The sequence below is a fragment of the Acomys russatus genome, chromosome 17, assembly GCF_903995435.1.
Source record: "Acomys russatus chromosome 17, mAcoRus1.1, whole genome shotgun sequence".
Taxonomy (NCBI): Eukaryota; Metazoa; Chordata; class Mammalia; order Rodentia; family Muridae; genus Acomys; species Acomys russatus.
This window is the reverse complement of record NC_067153.1, coordinates 63,653,363-63,674,025: the sequence shown is the minus strand read 5'-3', so window position 1 is coordinate 63,674,025 and position 20,663 is coordinate 63,653,363. Positions and strand designations below refer to the sequence as shown.

Below are 20,663 nucleotides of genomic sequence, written 5' to 3'. Positions count from 1 at the left end.
GGCAGTGGCATGTCTTGTCAGCCCAGCAACCCTGTTCCCACCCATCCCCCATGCCCAGTGTCCACAGCCCAAGGTAGCCCAATGAGCAACAGAGAAAAATCAATAAAGTCTGGCCTGCTGTTCCAAATGCTCAGCTGGCCTTGCCCTGCATACTCATTTGAATCTCATTTGTGTATGTGTGTATGTGTGTGTGTGTCCATGTCCCACGTGGTGCACAGGCTCTGTCCTCCCACAGGCAGCAGTTTCCACTCCCTTGACCATGGTCTTCAGGCTGGGAGATCTTCCAGTTGGGCTTTGGTGAGAGTCTATCCCTCATTCATATATCCTTCAGTGGCCAGGAGTGGGGACTGGAAACCAGGAGAGCCACTCAGTCCCGTCCCTTGTGCTCCTCGGTCGCTGTGAAGTGTCATAGCACCCAGTCCTCCCACCTCTTTGAAGACTGTGTTCAGAGTCAAGCCACCTTTGCTGCTATGAACCAGCAGTGGGATTCCTCTGACAGGCTCTGAGTACCACATCTCTCTTGCCCTGTCTACTTCTGCACCCCCAGCACAGTCCCCCCTCCCACCTGTGAGCCTGAGGACTGGCCTCCTGACCCAGTGTTGGGGCTTGTGGGAGGCCTGGTGCCTGTTACCCTTCCATTACCATCTCAGAGCCTTGACCTGGCCTTGGTGCTCCTGGCTAGGAACATATTAGTAGGTGCCCAGTCCACCCCAGATGCTCAGCAATGGCCTTGGAGTGGGTTCTAAGGGCATTTAGAGCAGAAGCCGAAAGGCAGGGACAAAGGTGCCCTATGGCAAGTGTTGCCTCTATGTCACGCTTACCAGAGATTCAACTCTGCCCCCAGCTTGCACATCTTACCAGAAAAACATAAGCTGTGCGTCTCTCCAGCCCACTTCTCCTTGGAAGGAAATCCGGGGACTATCTACAGTGTCACGTGTGTCCTGTGGCATCTCCCTGGGCATCATGACCATCTTATGAAGGAAGGCTTTAGGCCCCCTGGACACACCGCTCCCTCTCCCACGTCCCAGATGGTGCTGTGGCTTGCTTGTTTCCCATTAAGGCTGTATGCTCTGGTCATGACCTTAGGCGGTCTCCTGCTCCTTCCCAAGTCTGCATCACATTTTTCTTCTAGAAATGGAGCTGCCAGACCCTTCCTGAGCCTTGTATGTATTATCAGTATGCCTTGTTGACACTTGTTATATTTTAAAATAGCCTTAGTTAACCTGGGACAGGGCAGATATCAATCCTCTAAACTACCTCCCATAATGGGGCAGGTGTGGGATCCCTGCCCCAATCCCATGCCATCTGCTTCCAATAACTTCTATCAAGCTACCTCCCATCCATAATCCTAAATACTTGCTAATGTTCTTTATCTGGGCCGAATCTTCCATCCACGCCGGCCGTGTGCTTCTCCTTTACCTAACCCATGGTGGCCTTCCTCTCTTCTCTCTCCTCTGCCTTTCTCCTTGTGGTGGTCTCTTCTTCTCCTCCTCCTCCTCCTCCACCTCCTCCTCCTCCACAGGATTCCTCTCTCTCCTCTTTCTGGAACCTTAGCCACACCTCTAGCTCCTCTGCCCTGCCCAGGTGGGATGGCTTTTTATTAATTAGCATCAAAATACATGATACCAGCCCACCCCTTGTACATCCTGGTTGCCCTGTTCTTCCCAGTACACATTCGTTTCTGGTTGGGGTCACCTGTCTCTCTAATAGCCTGGGACCTCTTGGCTGTTTCCCCTCTGCACACAGAAAAGGGATCTAGTGGGAATTTGCAGTCGCGTCCTTAGACCTGACTGCGTGGGAGCCTAGAAATGCTTTCCTTCTCTTTAAGGGAGCTCTGAGGAAAGCCAAGGCTGGGGTGTGAGGTTCTGCGAGGATTTACTCTTCCACCCACTCTGTGAGCTTTGTGAGTCGCTGTGGTGTTTCTCCCTTGCTCCTTTTCCAGTCCCGGGGCCTGAAGAGAAAGAGCTTGGCCACACTGCCAGCTCTGTGGCCTGGGCTGAGGGAAGTTCTGCGGCTGCATCACAGAGAGGGCAGCCAGGGGCTCTTCATCACTTACCTGGGAAGAAGCCACACCCACCCATATAGCAGGAGACATGGGAGGGCGTGTCCGTCTGTCCAAGTGCTAACATTCCACGCTTCAGTGTTCTCACCCATAAGAGGACGCTAACAACCCAGAGTGGTAGCTGGGTCTGTAATCTCAGATTTAGGAAGCAGAGGAAGGAGGGTTGTCACAAGTTCAAGGACAGCCTAGGCTGCATACGTGAGTTCCAGACAGCCTGAGCTGCAGAGTGAGACCCTCATTTCAGAACAAACAGATAAACATCGCAGCAGCATCAACTACCACCATCACTACCATAACCACCACTATCACCACCACCACCTCCACCACCATCACTGCCATCACCACCATCACTACCACCACCACCACCACCATCATCACCACCACCACCACCTGTAGGCTTTCACCTTTTCCAAACCTGCTTTATTTGAGGTTCTTTAATGCTTATAACCTCCCTTCCAACCCACCTACGAGGTTAATGGGAACAGGAGAAGTAGACCTTTTTAGACTCAGTTCCTGGGAGCGATTCCCCTGGTATAGTTGGCAGGATTTCAGAAGACCAGCAATTTAACCAAAGTTGATTCTGAAACCTGCAACAGCAGCTGGAACCCGGAGCCCCAAAGCATTCTCTGGAGCAGTTCCCTCTAGGAGCATCTTGAAGTGGTGTAATGAACAGCCAAACGACACCAAGGCCCTTCACACATTTAATTCACTGTACACTTTGCCTTATTTGAGATAATTTACCAATTCCTGTAAGTTGTGTATAAACCTTCTGAAGTGGCCAATGCAGCTTCCAATACTTTTGAGAAAGGATAGTGACATCTGCTCCTGTATCCACCAAACCTTCTATTTCAACACCATTCATTTGTACCATTAATTTAGGTCTCTGATCATTAACCATTATTTGCCAGAACACATGTCTTCCAGTACTCTCAAATGCACCTGTTTTTACTACTGGATTGGCCTTGCCCTTGATGTAAGGAAACAGTAACAGTTGAGCAATTCTATCCTCTGCATTAATTTGCATCTCCTTCTTTACCATACCATTGTTTTAATTTCTCCCTTACAATCCTTACAAGCCTTGAGAAGTTAATCCATGTCATCTCAAGATTATTCCTACTGTCCCTGAAGGTAAAGGACCGTAAATACTAATGGTTATTTTGTAACATTCAACCTGTGGGGATAGAGTAACAGATTTACCTGAGGCCAGATCCAAAGCTGCACTGCCTTCAGTAGCATGCATAAAGTCATCAATTACTAGTTTTCCTTTTCCTGCAAGTTTGTTACCTTCTGGCTGTCCAAAGAAAGACAGTTCCTACTGTTTGCTGTGGGGCGTTGAGCTAACAGGCCCCTCCTTTTGCTTCCCAATGGCAAGACATTACCTCATATGTCTCTCTTGGATTGACAATCCCTAGGCCAATGTTTTCCCTTCCCACAGTGGCTACTATACCCTGGAAGTCTTGGCACATCATCACCATCACGGCCAGAAGCTCCTTTGTACTCTTCTACAAAGACCATTTACTCTAAAGTAAGTGCACCGGTTATTTTGAGGTCTGGAACTTTTAACCTTACAGTTTCTTTGTAAATGGCTCAATTTACCACAATTAAAGTGTTTTGATATTTGAGACTTCTAGCTATAGCTTGTTCCATGATATTGTTTGATGCTCCGGAGAGCCAGTACTAGCTGTCTCTCTTGCCCATTCACCTAATGGGGCTCCTCGTGATTTTAATGGTCTAATTGCTCTCTTACATTCACTGTTCGCATTGTCATATGCCGTGATCTGTTTCAACACCCGTCTGGTTTCAGGATCTGGTATTGCTCTATCTAGAGCCAAACCAAATCTCTGTAAGAATTCTGTGAAGGCCTCTCCAGGACCTTAGTAAATGAAGTGGTTGTTTTACCAGCCTCCTCAACCATGTCCCAAGCTCTTAGGTCTGCAACACGACATTGCTCAATTACTACATTTTTAGATTGGGTTTGTTCTCTTAAATCAGCATAACGCCCTTCACCAAGTAATTGATCTTTAGCAACATTTGTCCTCTTGTTATATTTTGTTGTTCCATTCCCGTGGCTTCATTTCTCCACCATGATAACCACTGTAACTGTTGAGCAGCTTCTAACACAGCTGACACCAATCCCTTCCAATCTTGGGTAATAAGTCTATGCTGTGTAGCCCAGTTACTTAACATTTGTTTAACAAAAGTTGAATGCATTTCATACCGTGTAATAGCCTCTTTAAAATGCTTTAAATCTAGCGTATCTGCCGGCCCCATGCCATCTCATCACCAGCCTCACCACCATCAGTAGCAGGGACATGTTACACAAAGACTGGAAAAGCTGATGGTGTCTGTGCAGCCCTAGGGAATTCTTCTATCGCAGCACTTGTCTCCAAAACCCTTTTGGCCTGTCTGCTTTCCTGTTCCTCTAGAGTCTTTACAGCCTCTCTGGCTTCCTGTTTTTCTCTGCCCCCTTCTGCATGCTGGTGCTCTGGACACCTGGTGCATGGAGCAGGATGGGGTGGCAATTGTGGGAAACACTGGCTCTCAGTTATCAGGTGTTTTCCCTTTATCAATGGTGCTTTTTGCTTTCCAAATGCTTCAACCTCTACCCGAAAATTCTCTCATTGTACAGCCAACTCTGCAGTCCTTTCCAGAATGATAGAATTTACTGACCCTTCTGGCTTTCCTATCTTATTGGTCTTTCTTCCAATCTTTTAAACAATGTAATACAGTAAAAAGACAAAGAAAAAACAAAAATTCCCTCTGGGTATAAAGAAGGAAAGAACTTTGCAGCAGCAGCTGTGATTTCACTGACACCCTGAAACATCATCTCTATATCTTAAAAACCTGTATCTTCCTCCACAACATTAGAAGTTAAGTTACCCATTATGCCCAGAGCACATTGGGTGCCACCTGTAGGCTTTGACCTTTTCCAAACCTACTTTATTTGGGGTTCTTTAATGCTTACACCTCCCTTCCAGCCCACCTACCCTAGATAGGAGAGAAAGGAGGTTATTGGGAACAGGAGAAGTAGACCTTTTTGGATTCAGTTCCTTGGAGTGATTCCCCTGACATGGTTGGCAGGATTTCAGCAGACCAGCAATTTAACCAAAATTGCTGCTGGAACCTGGAACAGGAGCCAGAACCAGGAGACCCGAAGTGTTCTCTGGAGTGGTTCTCTCTAGGAGCGTCCTGAAGTGGAGTGATGAACAACCAAACAATACCAAGACCCCCCCCCCAAAAAAAAACCCAGCCTCCTGCTTTGGGCTCATATATATATCTCCTCTCAGAGTCTGTACTAAGATGTGTTTCAGCTGGCAAAAACCAAGCCCTGGCACGAGGTGATTCATCTTCTAGTGGATAAACATCACCTGTTCTCTCACAGAGTGCTCCCCATCCCACACTTGGGATCAAGACAAAAAACATGTTTACATCCATGACATATCTCATACTTGGGATCAAAACAAAAGCATGTGTACATCCACTACAACCATCCGTCCCCCACCATCACTGCCACTATCAATCACCAATGTCACCCCCGCCCCCACCACCTTTATCACCATCTGTCGCTGCACAGCACAAACCCAGGTAGGGCAATTCAACTGAGTCATTGTGAAGTGCATTCCCCGTCAGTAACCAGGGTTTTTTTTTTTTTTTTTTTTTTTTTGGCTACTTTATTGGGTCCTTATATCTACCACCAGTCTCCACCGCAATGCCTTCCATTAGGTAGGTGAGAAGGAGGCTTAGGGGGAAGGGGACCTAGACCTGTTTAGAATACTCCCTGCTGATTAGGGGCATCGAGTTCCTTGGGGACAGATTTGATCTTCCCTGACAGGATACCCAATTTCTTCTACTCATCTCTGTGCACAACCACTTACAACTGGCCTCAAACCACGGTAGCAGGGGGAGCAGCAGCTGCCTCTTCAGAGCGCCCCTGGCTCCTCTCAGGAGCATTTGTAAGAGTCCTCAGAATTCCAAATGTAAACTCTCCTCAGCTGGCAAACTCATGCATTATAGTCAGCGGCAAACTCACGCTCCCCGTAGCCACCGCACCTGGGATTAAAACAAACACACTCACACAACATAACCAGCTTTTAAAGACACCAATATTCCTACTACACTTGAGGACGATTTTCTTTACCGGGGAGGAACTCAGCTTCTTCCGTGTGCTTCAGCTGGGGCCTGGGGGGAGGGACCCACAGGCTAAATAGGCTGGGGTGTTTTTCTGGGAGATGGGTTCTTGAGTGCCCCATGAGAAGACTTGCCAGTCTTGACTGCTGGAGGCTCCATTGTGCTTCCAGTGTGTGTGTGTGGCTTTAAACACTATTTAATCAAATAATTAAATTTGAGCCTACAGGGTCTGGGTCTGAGGCTGCCTCGGAACGACGCAAACCAGTCTGTTCTCAAACTCCTTGCCAGCATATCTTAGCCCCCCAATCCTGTGGCTACAGATGTGAGCCACTGCACCAACCAGTGAGGAATTCTTTTCTAAATCTATCATCATCGTCGTCATCGTTGCTGCGTGTATATATAGGATGTGTGCACCCATGTGCTATGGTGTGTGTGTGTGTCCGCGCACGTGTGCGCACACGTGTGCACACGTGTGCACATGTTCAGGTGCTCGTGTGTGTGTTCATGTATGTGCATGTATGGGTGCTTGTGCGCATGCTTGTGTGTTCGCGTGCGCGCGCGCGCGTGTGTGTGTGTGTGTGTGTGTGTGTGTGTGTGTGTGTGCGTGCACGTGCATGTGCGCATGTGTTAGGTCAGGTGCTAACTTTAAAAAGTTGATTTTCTCCTCCCCAGGTGTGGGGGATGGGGTTGGGAACGTTGATCTCTAAGTTTATGCAGTAAAGTGCTTCTCACTGAGCTGTCTCCCTGGCCCCAAGTGAGGACCATCTTAAAAGCCTTGTCTTGGAGCCCATACAGGGTCCAGTCCACGCAGTGAACTGTACTCAGCCATCTCTTCTTCTTCTTCTTCTTCTTCTTCTTCTTCTTCTTCTTCTTCTTCTTCTTCTTCTTCTTCTCCTTCTTCTTCTTCTTCTCTTGGTTTTTTGAGACAGGGTTTCTCTGTGTAGCCTTGGCTGTCCTGGACTAGCTTTGTAGACCAGGCTGGCCTTGAACTCACAGCAATCCGCCTGCCTCTGCCTCCCGAGTGCTGGGATTAAAAGCATGCGCCACCACCGCCCGGTGCCATCACTTCTTCTTACAACCCTGATTCTCTTATTTGTTTACCTCCCTGGAAGTGAGGACCGGTGAGAGCCAGGATGACCTTAAAGGAAGGTTTGCTTGCTGAGGAGTCACAAGGACCAGGAAGCCAAGGAGTAGCGGCAGCAAGAAGCAGCCCCCGCCCCTCTAGTGAGTGGGCTGTTTTAGTTTACCTGGGTGTTGAGCTAGGACAAGGCCAAGGAAGAGCAGGTGCCGGCCGCCCCGTGTGGAGCTGAAGGACAGGAGGCCCCAGCGGATTGTAGCTTCTGGAACAGTAGGGTGGGTGGGACCCGGTGGGACCCCTGGGAGAACATGGCTGAACTAGCAAAGAAGACACATTGTCTCCCTCCTGATCAACCTTGTTGAGAAGCCTTTAATCCCAGTGCTCGGGAGGCAGAGGCAGGCGGATTGCTGTGAGTTCGAGGCCAACCTGGTCTACAAAGTGAGTCCAGGACAGACAAGGCTACACAGGGAAACCCTGGCACGAAAACCCAAAACCAAAACAAAACCACCTTGTGGAGAGAAGGAAACAGGTGAGCCAGGTGTGAGGAAGGTGGGCGTGGCCATGAAGCTGGGTGGGTGTGGCCCCGAAGTCGGGTGGGTGTGGCTCCGAGGTAGGATGGACATAAGGGAAGCAGGAGCCAGAGGGGAAAGGCATGCCATAAGATGTATAAGGTGCCCAGGACACACCGGGTTCCACAGCTAGCACTCGGTACATGCCGATGATAACACCGATTCTTAACGAGGCTGGAATGTTCTACTTCTCCTGGGAGGCGCCTGGCCCTGTATGTTCCCTGCTGTACCGGGCCGTGCACTTTGGTATTAGGGTTACAAGTTGCCGTCACCAGCTATTCTGACCCACACTTTTGGTGACAGTGGCTTTCAGTCCCCCGTGCTCTTGCCTACGCTAGCTGGGGAGGGCGCTGGCAAGTGAGAGTCCCCAGAGTTGTAGGCCCTTGGTAGCTGGCAGTAGGAGCGCTAGGCTGTAGCTCTTCCTTCCTTTGGGGAACCCCCTCCCTGGACTTCCTCCATAATATTTGTGGGAGGCCACAGATTTGGATCAAGCTTAGGCACTCACTGCCAACGGACCAAACCTTGGGAGGAGGCTTACCAGGCAGTTAATTAATACACCGTAGTCATTAAATCACCTCTCCACCGTTCCCCTGTTTCCCAGAGCTGCTGTGGGGTCCTGGTATCAGCAGGAGTCCTCCAAAGGCTGCTTGCTTGTATTATGGGGATTTTTATTCTTTACTTCTGTTCTAAGCCGCCCTGGTTTTAAAGATATGGGGCCTCCTCTGAAAAGACTGAAAATCCAGGTGTGGTGGGGCATGCTTGTCATCTCAGCGCTTGAATTTAAGGCTAGCTTGGGCTACATAAAATCAGTGTGTGTGTGTGTGTGTGTGTGATCTGAAAAAAGACTTCTAAATTTTTTTTGATGTCTGAAAATAGCAATAGAGCTACAAGGTTGGGGTAATGGCCTAAGAGGCGAAGCACCCCATGCAAGGCCTGGCACAGAGAGCATGCTCAGTAAGCACACAGTGAGTAGCACGCCTGAGTGCTAGGACTTGGGCTGGCGTATGTTTGTGTTTACAGCTTGCCTCCCACTCCAGCCACACAGTGAGTCACGGCTGAGTGATGGCATCTTCCTGCCCTGAGGACCACAGCAGCAGCCCGGGGGCCCACTCACAAGTATCTCCACTCCCACACCGCCAGGAGGAGATAAGGGAGCCTGAGAAAGCGCTCTCAGCCTGGGGAGAGGAGCCGAAGGTTGGCTGGTGGGAGACGACAGCTCAGTCTAAGGCCACCGTTTTCCCTAAGGACTTCTGCAGTGGGCGACACTTAGAGGCAGGATCGATGAGGCTCAGGGAGGTTAAGTGCTGCCCAAAGGCCAACAGCTCAGTGAGAATTTGTCTTTCAGACCTGCCTGGTGTCCTCACTCCAAGCAGGGGAGGCAGTCTTTCTGGCAGTGCTAAGGAGCTAGCTCTGTGAGTCCTCACTCCTGGTAGGAGTTAGGCTGCAACAGTTCAAGTCAGCGGGAGCCACTTGAACTTCCCAGGGGCCCTGGGGAAAGATCCGGTAGCTTCCTTTGGAGCTGAGAGGCCACCACCAGCCTCAAGGAGGTTGCGCATCCCAGCTCTGGTCTGGCAGAGTAAACGCTGCCCTGTCCTTGCCTTAAGCGAGTCTGTGTTCTTTCTGCCTCCTCTTGCTGAAGGATGAAAAGGTGAGGAGGGCCAGTCTCAAGGTCCTGCCCCACTGCTGGTGAATCCGGGTCTGAAGTCTCTCCAGTGATGGTCGGGTTTTCCTTGGTTCTATAAGCCCGACTGGGGAGAGAGTGTGCGTGTGTGTGCAATGTAAGGTGACAAGGGGTGTCCCTGTTCTGAACTTAGCACGTGGACTCCTGGTGGATAGGGAAGGGGAGGAAGATGGGGGTGCGGCATGAGGTATTTGGGGCTTCTCGGGTGCGTATACATCTTCAGTTATTCCAGCCCTGTTGAGAAGGTTCCACCAAGGAAGAGCTTAGTGGCAGACGTCCCTGCCTCGCTCCAGCCCCAGAAAGACAGCTAGGGTCTTAAGCACCAACACCTTGCCTGTGGGGACCAGGTGTTTATTTCTTTATTCTTCTTCTTCTTCTTCTTCTTCTTCTTCTTCTTCTTCTTCTTCTTCTTCTTCTTCTTCTTCTTCTTCTTCTTCTTCTTCTTTGTTTTGAGACAGGGTCTCAGAGAATCCAGGTTGGCCTTGAACTTCTGATTCTCCTGCCTTCACCTCTGAAATGCTGGGATTGTAGTGTATACCACCATGCCTGGTTTGAGGCAAAGCTTTTCAACCACACACTGTGTGCCCAGCCAGACCCATGGCTGGGCTGGGACCCTCCTTTCGTCCTTGGATCCACGCAGGGTTTCCACCCAGCAGACACCTGCCAGTATAGACAGAAGAGCAGCCGCCCCACCCCTACGCTCTCACCTGTGCCCCCCACGCTGGACTTGCCAAGAGACAGGAGGCCGTGGGCTGGGAGGGTGGGACTAGAGCAGGCCTGGGCACTCTCTCCACAACCCATTGCCCAATGCACTTCCCTTGCCACCTGCACAGCGCTGGGCCCTGGGGCCTTGGCTTACCACAAGGCCCTGGGACAAACCCCACAACACAGAGCCCCATTGACAGCAGGCCATCGGGGCTGGGTAGGAGGAGACCAAGTCAGACACTGGGTGGTGAGGGTAGTTATGGGAGCCCTATCATCTTGTTCCAAGAGAGGAGAGCTTGTAGGTGGGGTGGGGTGGGGGCAATGGGGGTGGGGTGCGTCTCTCCTCTCAGTGATGGCTGGGTGAGGCCCTCCCACATCCTGGGGGAGAGGGGGCTCTCCCCAGGGTCACATGGCCCCTCCCTCTCACCTGTGGCAATCACAGCGGGAGCTCATGGAACCCGGGTCCAGCCCAGCTGGGAAAAGATAAAAAGGGCCCTCGGTGGTTCAACAGCTCACTGCAGCTCGCTCCCTGCTGTTCTCCGCTGCTCCTTCACTAGCCGGCTCCTTCACTCAACCACAGTCATGCGGTCCTCTTTGTCCAGGCAGACTTACTCCACGAAGGGAGGCTTCAGCTCTAACTCAGCCAGCGGAGGGGGCGGGAGTCGGACGCAAACCAGCTATAGCTCCGTGACCATGTCCAGGACCAGTGGCTCCGGTGGCAGCGCTGGGGTCCGCTGTGGCCCCAGCTCTGGGGGCTTTGGCAGCCGGAGCCTCTATAACTTGGGAGGAAGCAAGAGCATCTCTGTCAGCGTGGCTGGTGGGGCCTCTTCTGGTCGTGTACTAGGAGGCTTTGGCAGTGGGGCCTATGTGGGCCTAGGGGCTGGCCGGCAGACATTTGGGCCAGCCTGTCCTCCCGGGGGGATCCAGGAAGTCACTGTCAACCAGAGCCTGTTGACACCTCTCAATGTGGAGATAGACCCCGACATCCAGCGGGTGAGGACTGAGGAGCGGGAGCAGATCAAGACCCTCAACAACAAGTTTGCCTCCTTCATCGACAAGGTGGGTAAAACCCAGGTGTGGGGGTTAGGGGTCATGGGACCGGAAGCTGGACCTCCACTGGGGGTTAGTATGGGCACAGGCAGTTTCGGCAATGTGCACTAGACAGGCGGGGTTGGGTGACCGTGGTTTCTGCCTGCTCGATGGCTGGGGTTTCTTCTGTGAGCGTGCCTCAGGCCACGAGGGGCCCAGCCCACCTGACTGCGTTGGGACCTTTCCTATGGTGTCATTCATACCGTTAAGCAGCAGCCTTACCTCATTATTAAAACATGTGTGGAACTCAGTGTTCCTGTTAAGGGAGGTGGCCTTGGACGACTTGTGTTATATTATAGCTGTGGGCAACCATCCTAGGCTGCTTAGGTGACTTAGGACTCCTACACATTATCCAAGGTTGGAGTCTGGGAATCTGTCTGTCCTCTCAGCGGGAGAAGCCTTGGGGTCAGATACAATCAGAACCAGGAGGACAGGAGGAAGACTTCGTTGCTTCTCCTTCTCTGGTGAAGTTCAGTTTGAGATGGACAGCGAGGAGTGCGGCCACCGTACCGTCCGAATAGTACACTGTAGGGGAGACCCTGATCCTCGTGTCACCTCCAGGGTGACTGCAATGACTGTGGTGGCACTGTTTAGCATTTCTTGCTCTGTTCCATCAGCACTGTGTACCTTGGCCCTGAGCCTAGGCAGCGGGGTCAGGCTGAGGGTCACCCTTAAGGCCTTGATTTGAACTTTTAACACAGAAGACCCCGTCCCTCTTCTCGCGTGTCATCTTCGAGGCTCCATGAGGAATCAGTCAGGCTTGGTGACGCTTTGCCCGTTTTCTTAAGATATGAAAGCTTAGGACCACACAGGCACATGAAGGCACCTGCTACGGTGGCTCCTGGCCAAGTGACTGGGCCTGGGGGTGCTGTGGAGGTGGGACCCGGAGGGACTAGGTAACAGAGGGTAAGGCAAGTTGTGACCCATGCTTTTCACCTCTTCCCTGGTGACTTCTGGTTCTTTATTGTTGGTGCTGGAAATGGAATCAGGGTCTCAGAGGAGCAGCCGACGCTCTTGGTTAGCGATCCATCTCTCCAGCTCTTTACTTACTTTTATTTACATGTGTGTTGGTGTGAGAGTGTTGGACGCCCTGTTGGTAGAGTTACAGACAGTTGTGAACTGCCATGTGGGTGTTGGGAATTGAACCATATATATGTTTTTAGAGGCAGGGTCTCTCTGTGTAGCCTTGGCTGTTCTGGAACTTGCTCTGTAGACCAGGGTAGCCTCGAGCTCCAGAGATTCACCTGCCTCTGCCTCCTGAGTGCTGGGATTAAAGGCGTGCGCCACCACTGCCTGGCCTCTCTAATAACTGTTTTAAACAGTTGGCTTTAGTGCAAGATTGGTCTCATAAACATCAACCCCATTCAGTTTTACTCAGGACTAGTGGGATAGTGAGACAGAGAACAGAGCGAGTCGGCTCCCGGGGACCAGCACACACAACGCGGGTGCAGGGGCCCTGTGTGCTTCTTAACTCCTTAGAGCCCATTCCACATGTTTAGACCGTCATTTGAGCAGCATTGAGCAGCACTCCCCGCAGTGAGGCGTAGGACGCCACCTCAGTGCTGCTGGCCTGTGTGGTGCCGTGCACCTGCTCCCCAGGTGATGTCCGCCCGTCTTTCCGCGGCCAGGTGCGTTTCCTGGAGCAGCAGAACAAGGTGCTGGAGATGAAATGGGCCTTGCTGCAGGAGCAGAGCCAGAACACGGGGGTCGCCAGGAACCTGGAGCCTTTCTTTGAGGGTTACCTGAGCACTCTGAGGAGGCAGCTGGACGCCAAGCAGAGCGAGCAGGGGCGGCTGGAGACGGAGCTGAGGAGCATGCAGGACAGCGTGGAGGACTTCAGGAAGAAGTGAGGGAACACATATGCTGCCCTACGGGACAGGACATGACGTTGCGAAAATGGCCACTGCCGCCCCTCCCCGCCCCCCACTCAGGGAGAGGTGCCACTGCTGGGGCCTGGGGCATCAGCATATTTGTTTTTTTTTTTTTTCATTCACTTATTTATTTTCTTCCTCCTCCTCTTCCTCCTCTTCCTCCTCCTCTTCTCCTCCTCTTCTTCTTCTTCTTTTTCTTCTCCTCCTCCTTCCCCTCCTTCTTCATCTTAATTAGTCTTTTTGAGGCACAGTCTCACTCTTAGCCCCGCTGTTCTTGAACTCTCAGCAATCTTCTTGCCTCCGTCTCAGGGATCACATGTGTGAGCCACCTCACGTAGTTTCATAAGGTAGGGAGAATTGTGTGTTGAGCCCCATGCTCATGTTACCTGTGGTCAGAGAGTCTCACTTCATCTCTTTCTTTACCTCCTCCCTTCCTGCCTCCAAGAAAATCTAGTCCTCTTGTCACTTTATTCACAAATATCTGTACCAGGCATATGTAAATCGCCCCTCCTGAGTAGCTCTCCAACTGACTCGGAAACGAGGGGACTGGGGCAGCCGAGCACAAAGCTTGTTTTTTATTATTATTGCTCCTCTGATGAGTTTACAGTTCAATAGAAAAGGTTGTTGCACAGCCCAGCGTGCTCGAGGTTAGATTAAGCACATTGATGTTGTTTTTCTTTGGAAAAACGTCTGAGGTACAGGAGTGTCACGTAGCTGCCTCACCCTTCGCCAGAACCCGAGGATAGTCTTGTGTTCATATGTGGTGGCACCCCAAATTCCCTTCTTGAGAAATGTCAGCATCGGGTGTTCTCAAGTCCGTGCCAGAAATTTCTTGTGTTTTCATATAATCTTAGTTCAAATCCCAACAAGTCTCTATCTATACAGCTCATTTGCCTAATTTTACCCGGTAAACAGAACACCAGCGTGGTATTTTAAATGTTCAGGATAGTGAGACCCTCAGCCTTATGGAATACCCAGTCTGGGATTTTCAACTGCTCCATAAGTATCACAAATTCGGAGAAATGAGTGCTTGAATTGAGATCCAAAGGGCCTTCCCAGGACATGGCTGATGATATGTGATGATTTTGAGGCCAGGCTGGTCTTTGTAGATGTTCGAGGCCGGCCAGGGTGACATAATGAGACACTTAAAAAGAAAGAAAGAAAGAAAGAAAGAAAGAAAGAAAGAAAGAAGGAAAGAAAGAAAAAACCCAATAAAATGTAATTTTAAAATAACTTTTTCTATAACTTGACGCCGGCAATTTCTAAACCTTAGTCTTATCAGGAGCGCTTGGGGAGGAACTGGTTGTTTCAAATGACAGAATGTCGGTGAAAAGTGGAGGCGGAGGTTAATCATTGTTGGCACAGTTGTTCAAGCTCGGAGAGACTTCTCAGGCCCTGATCCAAAGAGGCAGCCTCCCACAGTGTCATGATAGTGTGTGAATTTTGTACCCATTTCTTCCAAATTAGGTTGAAAGTGTTTAAACCCTGGCACCACCCCAAGCTTCTTTAACGGGTAGACTGTATTAAGAACCTGCTCCCCTAAGATGTCTCTGAGTGGTGGTGGGAGCCAGGTGAGCCCCCTGCCCAAAAGACAGAGCCGGCCTGAGCCTTTCCTGTGTCGCAGGTACGAGGATGAAATCAACAAACGCACTGCCTTGGAGAACGAGTTTGTGGTGCTCAAGAAGGTGCGTGGGGTGGCCGAGCTGGGGGAGGCGGTCCTTCGGCTGTCGGGGGTCGTGCGTGGGTGGCCGAGTGGGGGAGGGGGTCCTTCGGCGGGGGTCGTGCGTGGGGTGGCCGAGCTGGGGGAGGCGGTCCTTCGGCTGTCGGGGGTCGTCTGGGAGGATCTGGAGCGAGCTGGGCCCCTGGTGCCTGAGCATCCTGCATGTCCTGTCTTCCTTCCTCAGGATGTGGACGCTGCATACATGGGAGAAGTGGATCTGCATGGCAAAGTGGACACCTTGACTCAGGAGATTGACTTCTTGAAGCATCTCTATGAGATGGTGAGGGGACATGACCTGCGCACGTTTATGTGTCACTGGAGACTCTCCCATGGAGGCTGAACTCAGCAGTGTCACTTTGCTGGCAAACATTTGGAGTCTACAGGATGGGGCAGGGTGTGGTAGCACATGCCTTTAATCCTAACAGTTGGAGGCAGGGGCCGGTGGTGTGGATTTGAGGCCAGTCTGGTCTAGGTAGACTTTCTAGGCCAGCCAGAGTGACATAGTGGGATACTTAGAAAAAGAAAAAAAGTTGAGACCCCCACCCCTATGATGAGCATCTACCTCTCATATAGTAGATGCTTTCAACAGGGCCACCGCCTGGGTCAGCTTTGTGTATTTTCTGCTCAACAGCTCCCTAATGTAGGTGCTGCTGTTGTGTCCGTCTGAGAACCAATGGTGCCATCAGAGGCAGGGCCCTTTGCTTGCTCTGTTTGTGATGGGGCAGGGGTTGGAGAAGCTTCCTTCTTTTCTTATTCCCTACTCTGCTGGCCTCTTCTGCTCTGTTCCATCTGCCTAGCCAGGTGCAGCTCACCCTCAGGGATCCTGGATGGCTCCCATTTCCCTTTGCTGGGATTCACTGGTCTTCTCTCAGGAGTTAGGGCTTCCCTACCCACCCTTAGGCTCAGTTGTCTGGTCTCAGGGTTTTGGGTTTGGCTTTGCTGTATCCAGAACACAGGGCTGGGTCTCCCAGAATCCTTTTCGTTTGCTTTACCTCCGCTCACTTAAGCATTTATAGGATTCCTCCCACATTACAAGTAAGACAAAGTCCCTGCCCTCGGGGCTGGGATCTTAAGTAAGGGAAGCCCTGTTGGAACAGGCTTAAGGTGCCGAGGCACACAGGGAGGCTGTGGTGGGGGCGCTTCAGGAAGGCAGGAGGGGGGAACCCTGTGAGGAGACAACACTTGCAATGGATCTTAAGGACGAGCCGGACTGCAGAAGCAGGCGCAGGAAGGGCCCAGCTGGGCAGGGCCTTGGCGTCAAACGGCACAGTGTCTAGGGTGGCGGGAAGTTGGCAAGCTGGGCACAGAGCAGATGAAGACGTAGAAAGGGAAGGTAGCTGTGGACCATGCCGGAGGATTACCTCCTGACAAAGGGCTTCCTCGGCCACCAGGGTCTCCTCTGGGGCAAGAGGAGGGCCAGATGAACGGTTCGTTAGTCAGTCGCGGTGGCCAAGCCGGCACTCAGGATTCAAGTCCGTGTTCTGGCTCTGGCCATGACACCTATGTGTGGTGACCTTAGAACCCTTGTCTCCCAACTTCTGCTGCTTCCCTTCCCGACAGTTTCAGCAATCCGTTTCCCCGACCCTTGTGCTAAGAGCATAGCCAGCACCCCAACGTGTCAGACACGGCTTTGGCCTCCATCTCTGTCTCTCCCTCTCCCTCACTGTTAGATCTTTTTGGTCTGAGTCACTTCAGGTTACCAAAGGTTTAAAAAGGGCTCTCTTTTCTGCTTTTTTTTTTTTTTTTTTAAATTTGGGAAAAGTGACTTAATCTCTCTGTAGAACTAGAATTTTTTTCCTCGTAAATTCTAACTCATTGTTCTTGCTGAGTGGCCAAGCTGGTGCCTGAACCACAGTAGCTACTCGGAAAGTGAAGGGTCCTGCCACCACTCTCTCTGTCTGCCACAGTGCCCTGGGCTGTGTGTGCAAGGGAAATGCTAGGCCTAGAGAGATCATGGAAGGCACCCTTTCCCCCTTTTGTCAAGACAGGCACCTCACACTGCAGCCCAGGCTGCTTTCGGATTAAAGCAACCCCTTGGCTTCAGACTCCAGAGCGCAGAGCGCAGAGTGCAGGCAGGAGCTGCCATGTTCAACAGGTGTTGTCCTTGGAGGGAAGACAAGAGGGCAGCATGGCTCAGGGAGGCAAGGGATGACAGGGGCAGGGCCCTCCGGGAGCTAGAGTCCTTGTGACCCAGTGAGCAGATCACAGACCCTCAACTTCACATTACCTTCCTGGTCACTAACACATGCTTTTAAAAGGCGGCGGCCCTAGAAATGCAAGGAGGTCCTGAGAACATTGTAGTCCACCGCAGTGACTGCTGGGAGCCGCCAGGGCTTTGTCACTGTCTCCCTTCCTCTTGTACCTGGTACTCTGGTAGGAGTCTCTTTCCTTCCAAGCCTCTCCCCTCCCATATCAACTGTGGATGGTTGAGCAGGTAGGCCGCTCTGAGCATGCACCTGCCATCTGGGGCACAGGCCATCTGGGGGCTGCCTGTCTCTCAGGGGATGTGAGGGTCACAGACACCACAGATCCAGGGTGGCCCAGGTCAGGAAGGCACGCTCCCCTCATCACGCTCCCACCCCGTCTCTCAGCAGAAGGCCTGTGGATCAACAGTGAAGATGCATGCCCACGCCACAGTGGGGAGATGCGGTTGTTTTCCTGGTGGTCAATTCTTCCTAGGGAGTCCCTCTGGGGAGTCCCTCTGAGGCCACAAGGGGCCTGTTCTCCATTCTTTGCCTCTGCCCAAGGCGTAAGGCAGGGCTCTGGTGGCAGCTGCTCCTGTTTCTCCAGGAGCTGAGCCAAGTGCAGATCAATGTATCTGACACCAACGTGGTCCTCTCCATGGACAACAACCGATGCCTGGACCTGGACAGCATCATCGCCGAGGTCAAGGCCCAGTACGAGCTGATCGCCCAGAAGAGCCGGGCCGAGGCCGAGTCCTGGTACCAGACCAAGGTGAGCGGAACACCGACCATCTTGGCTGTGCAGGCTGGGGGTGGACCTCTCCCCGCTGGAGAGGCCTGGCCCACTGGGCCCTCAGAGCTCTGGGACTCGGAATACCCAGTTCTTATGGGACTCCCAGCCCAGGGTGGGCTCTGAGGCCAACAGTTACCCAGCACGTCAGGGCTCTTGATAGTCACTGACACGTTTTCGGACCCCAGTACGAAGAGCTGCAGGTGACAGCTGGGAAGCACGGGGACAGCCTCCGAGACACCAAAAATGAGATTGCAGAGCTCACTCGCACCATCCAGAGACTGCAGGGCGAGGTGGACGCTGCCAAGAAGCAGGTGGGCTGTGGGGTCAGCTTGCAGAGTCACCTGATCCTTCTGGGAAGGGGTTCCCGGGAGAAGCGACTGGGGTTCAGAGAGGGAAAGGGACTTGATGCAGGTCACACAGGGTACCAAGTGCTGGAGCATGTGGCACGACCTCCTTCAAAGGGACGACCCTGTGCCATCCGTCTCCAGGATGTCAGAGTGTGTGTGTGTGTGTGGTGTGTGTGTGTATGTGTGCGGGCCAGAGGGTTCTAGAATGCTCAGTCTGTGTAAGTGTGGCCAAACCGTGTGCCTTCTTCCACAGATGGGACAAGGCGCTTGCCTGGCAGGAAGGCTCTATTTCTTACTATACCTCTCCCAAACCCCAGGGTGGGAGTGGGGGGTCCGCGTGTCCTTAGCGCCTCTATTAAATTCCCTCTTAGTTATGATGTTTCCTTCTTTTTTTTTTTTTTTTCCAAATGGGTTGGGCAGGGTGTGGGGCTTCCAGCTTGAGAGCAAAGGGGTGAGTGGGGTGGTGGTGGTGGGGGAACCCTGGAAAGTATTCCCAATACTTTTATTCCTGTGGGCAGTGCCAGCAGCTGCAGACGGCCATCGCAGAAGCGGAGCAGCGTGGGGAGATGGCACTCAAGGATGCTAAGAAGAAGCTTGGAGATCTAGACATAGCCCTGCACCAGGCCAAGGAGGACATGGCCCGGCTGCTGCGGGACTACCAGGCTCTCATGAACGTCAAGCTGGCCCTGGACGTGGAGATTGCCACCTACCGCAAGCTGCTGGAGAGTGAGGAGAGCAGGTGGGAGCCCCTCTGTACACCGCGGGGAGACCTGGGGTCTGTGGGTGGTGTCACCTCCAGCTGTCCTTGCTTCTGCTCTTCCCTCCCTGGACGGATTGACCGTCCTAACTCTCTGGGTGTCCCGGCTCAGCAGCAAGGTTTTCTTGGCGAGGTCAGACCTGGTCCTTAGGGAGTCAGTTGTCCCCACAGGAAGTAGGGAGAGAGAGGGGAGGCTTCGAAGTGTCCTGTAGAAAGGCCCTCAGGCTCAGCTAGAAGGCCTCACCTGAGTCCTGGATTGTCCACACTCCTGCTGCTTTGTGTCTCAGGGTCTTGTTCTCAGCCCTGGCACCTAGCTGGTTGTACAAAGAGGCAGGGGCGAGGGCGTCGGGGCGGAGGGAGGCAAGGCTTGCACATGGGTTTCCAGACCTCTGACCTCTCTGGGCCTTTGTTTCTTCTAGGATGTCTGGAGAATGTCCTAGTGCGGTCAGCATCTGTAAGTATCCACGCCCCCCCCAATGTCTCTCTCCCACCCTGCCCATCCCATCCCTCGCCCCCCTACCCCCTGCTGTCTCTCCCCCCTGCCCATCCCATCCCCTCCCATCCCTCCAACCCCTGCTGTCTCTTCCCCACCCTGCCCATCCCATCCCTCTGGTCCAGGTCCTAAGGGGTCCGTTTTTTAGAGTCAGGGTCAAAGGGTCTGGCAGTGTGAGCTTTCAGCAATTTGTTGCATTACCCTCCCCCAAGTCCTTCGCGGGGCAGGGTGTTCTGGGTTCCCCCTGCCCCTTCCTGGCTCGACAGTTCTGCTAAGCCCAAGCCTTTGTTTTGCAGCGGTGACTGGCAACTCTACCTCGGTGTGCGCAGGCGGTGCGGCTGGCTTCGGGAGCGGTGCCAGCAAGGGTGGTTTCAGTGCCAGTGTGGGCTACGGCACTGCCAAGGGTGGGCAGGTCTCTGGGGGGACCTCGATCCTGAGGAAGACCACCACGGTCAAGACCTCTAGCCGGAGATACTAGCAGCAAGGCTTTGTGGGCTGGGCGGTGGTCCCGCCGACCACGCCTTCTCAGGACCACAGAGGCTGAGCGTCCTCGTGGTGCCCAATTTAGGTATGTTTCGCATTTGGGAAAGGGCTGAAGTTTACGCAGGTTTTCTCCTTGGTTATGCAGTGGAATGGGAGGGAGGTTAGGCTCGCCAGCTGGCTGACCTGGGGGGTGACATGGCATTTAGAGGAGGTAGAATGTCCACCCTACCTACCTCAGCAGATCCACTCTGAGTTCAGGGCAAGCTGGAAGAGGCCGCAATGGTTCCCTGAGACCCCCTCAGCTTCTCTCCGGGGTAGCCTTGTCACCTCATGTCCTAGCCCTTCTCTGTGCCTGTGATGCCTCTCAATAAACAGTGGCTACAGCAAACTGCCTGCGGCTCCAGTCTGTCTCCCCAGGGAACAGGAATGTGCTCCTGGGGTAGCACTCTCATGCAGGGTGCTGACCTAGTGCTGTCAAGACTCCCTCACTCCTGCCTTCAGGACCAGGTGGGCTTCGGGTAGATCTCACCTTTTGTCCTTATCAGCCGTGTGAACTTGGGCAGCAGAGCCCTAAGCTCCAGCCTAGCTTCTTCCTCCCTAGTAGAAAGAATGGCTTCTTACTTTGTTGAAAGAGACGTGGAAAGCCTGTGACTTAGGGAGCCCTCCCCCAGGCCCCCTTCCCTTCCCTGGACCTCTGGATTCTC

The 20,663-nt window shown here is 52.6% G+C and overlaps 1 protein-coding gene across 1 annotated transcript; it reads left to right on the top strand.

The window, feature by feature from the left end:
* The first annotated feature begins 10,782 nt into the window (after positions 1-10,782).
* Positions 10,783-20,038, top strand: Krt79 (keratin 79). The gene is made up of 9 exons (XM_051160399.1): positions 10,783-11,282; positions 12,941-13,158; positions 14,808-14,868; positions 15,088-15,183; positions 17,694-17,858; positions 18,065-18,190; positions 18,745-18,965; positions 19,403-19,437; positions 19,773-20,038. Exons 1-9 carry the CDS (start codon positions 10,806-10,808, stop codon positions 19,952-19,954), a joined length of 1,581 nt encoding a protein of 526 aa, XP_051016356.1. The 5' UTR covers positions 10,783-10,805; the 3' UTR covers positions 19,955-20,038.
* Positions 20,039-20,663: the final 625 nt, after the last annotated feature.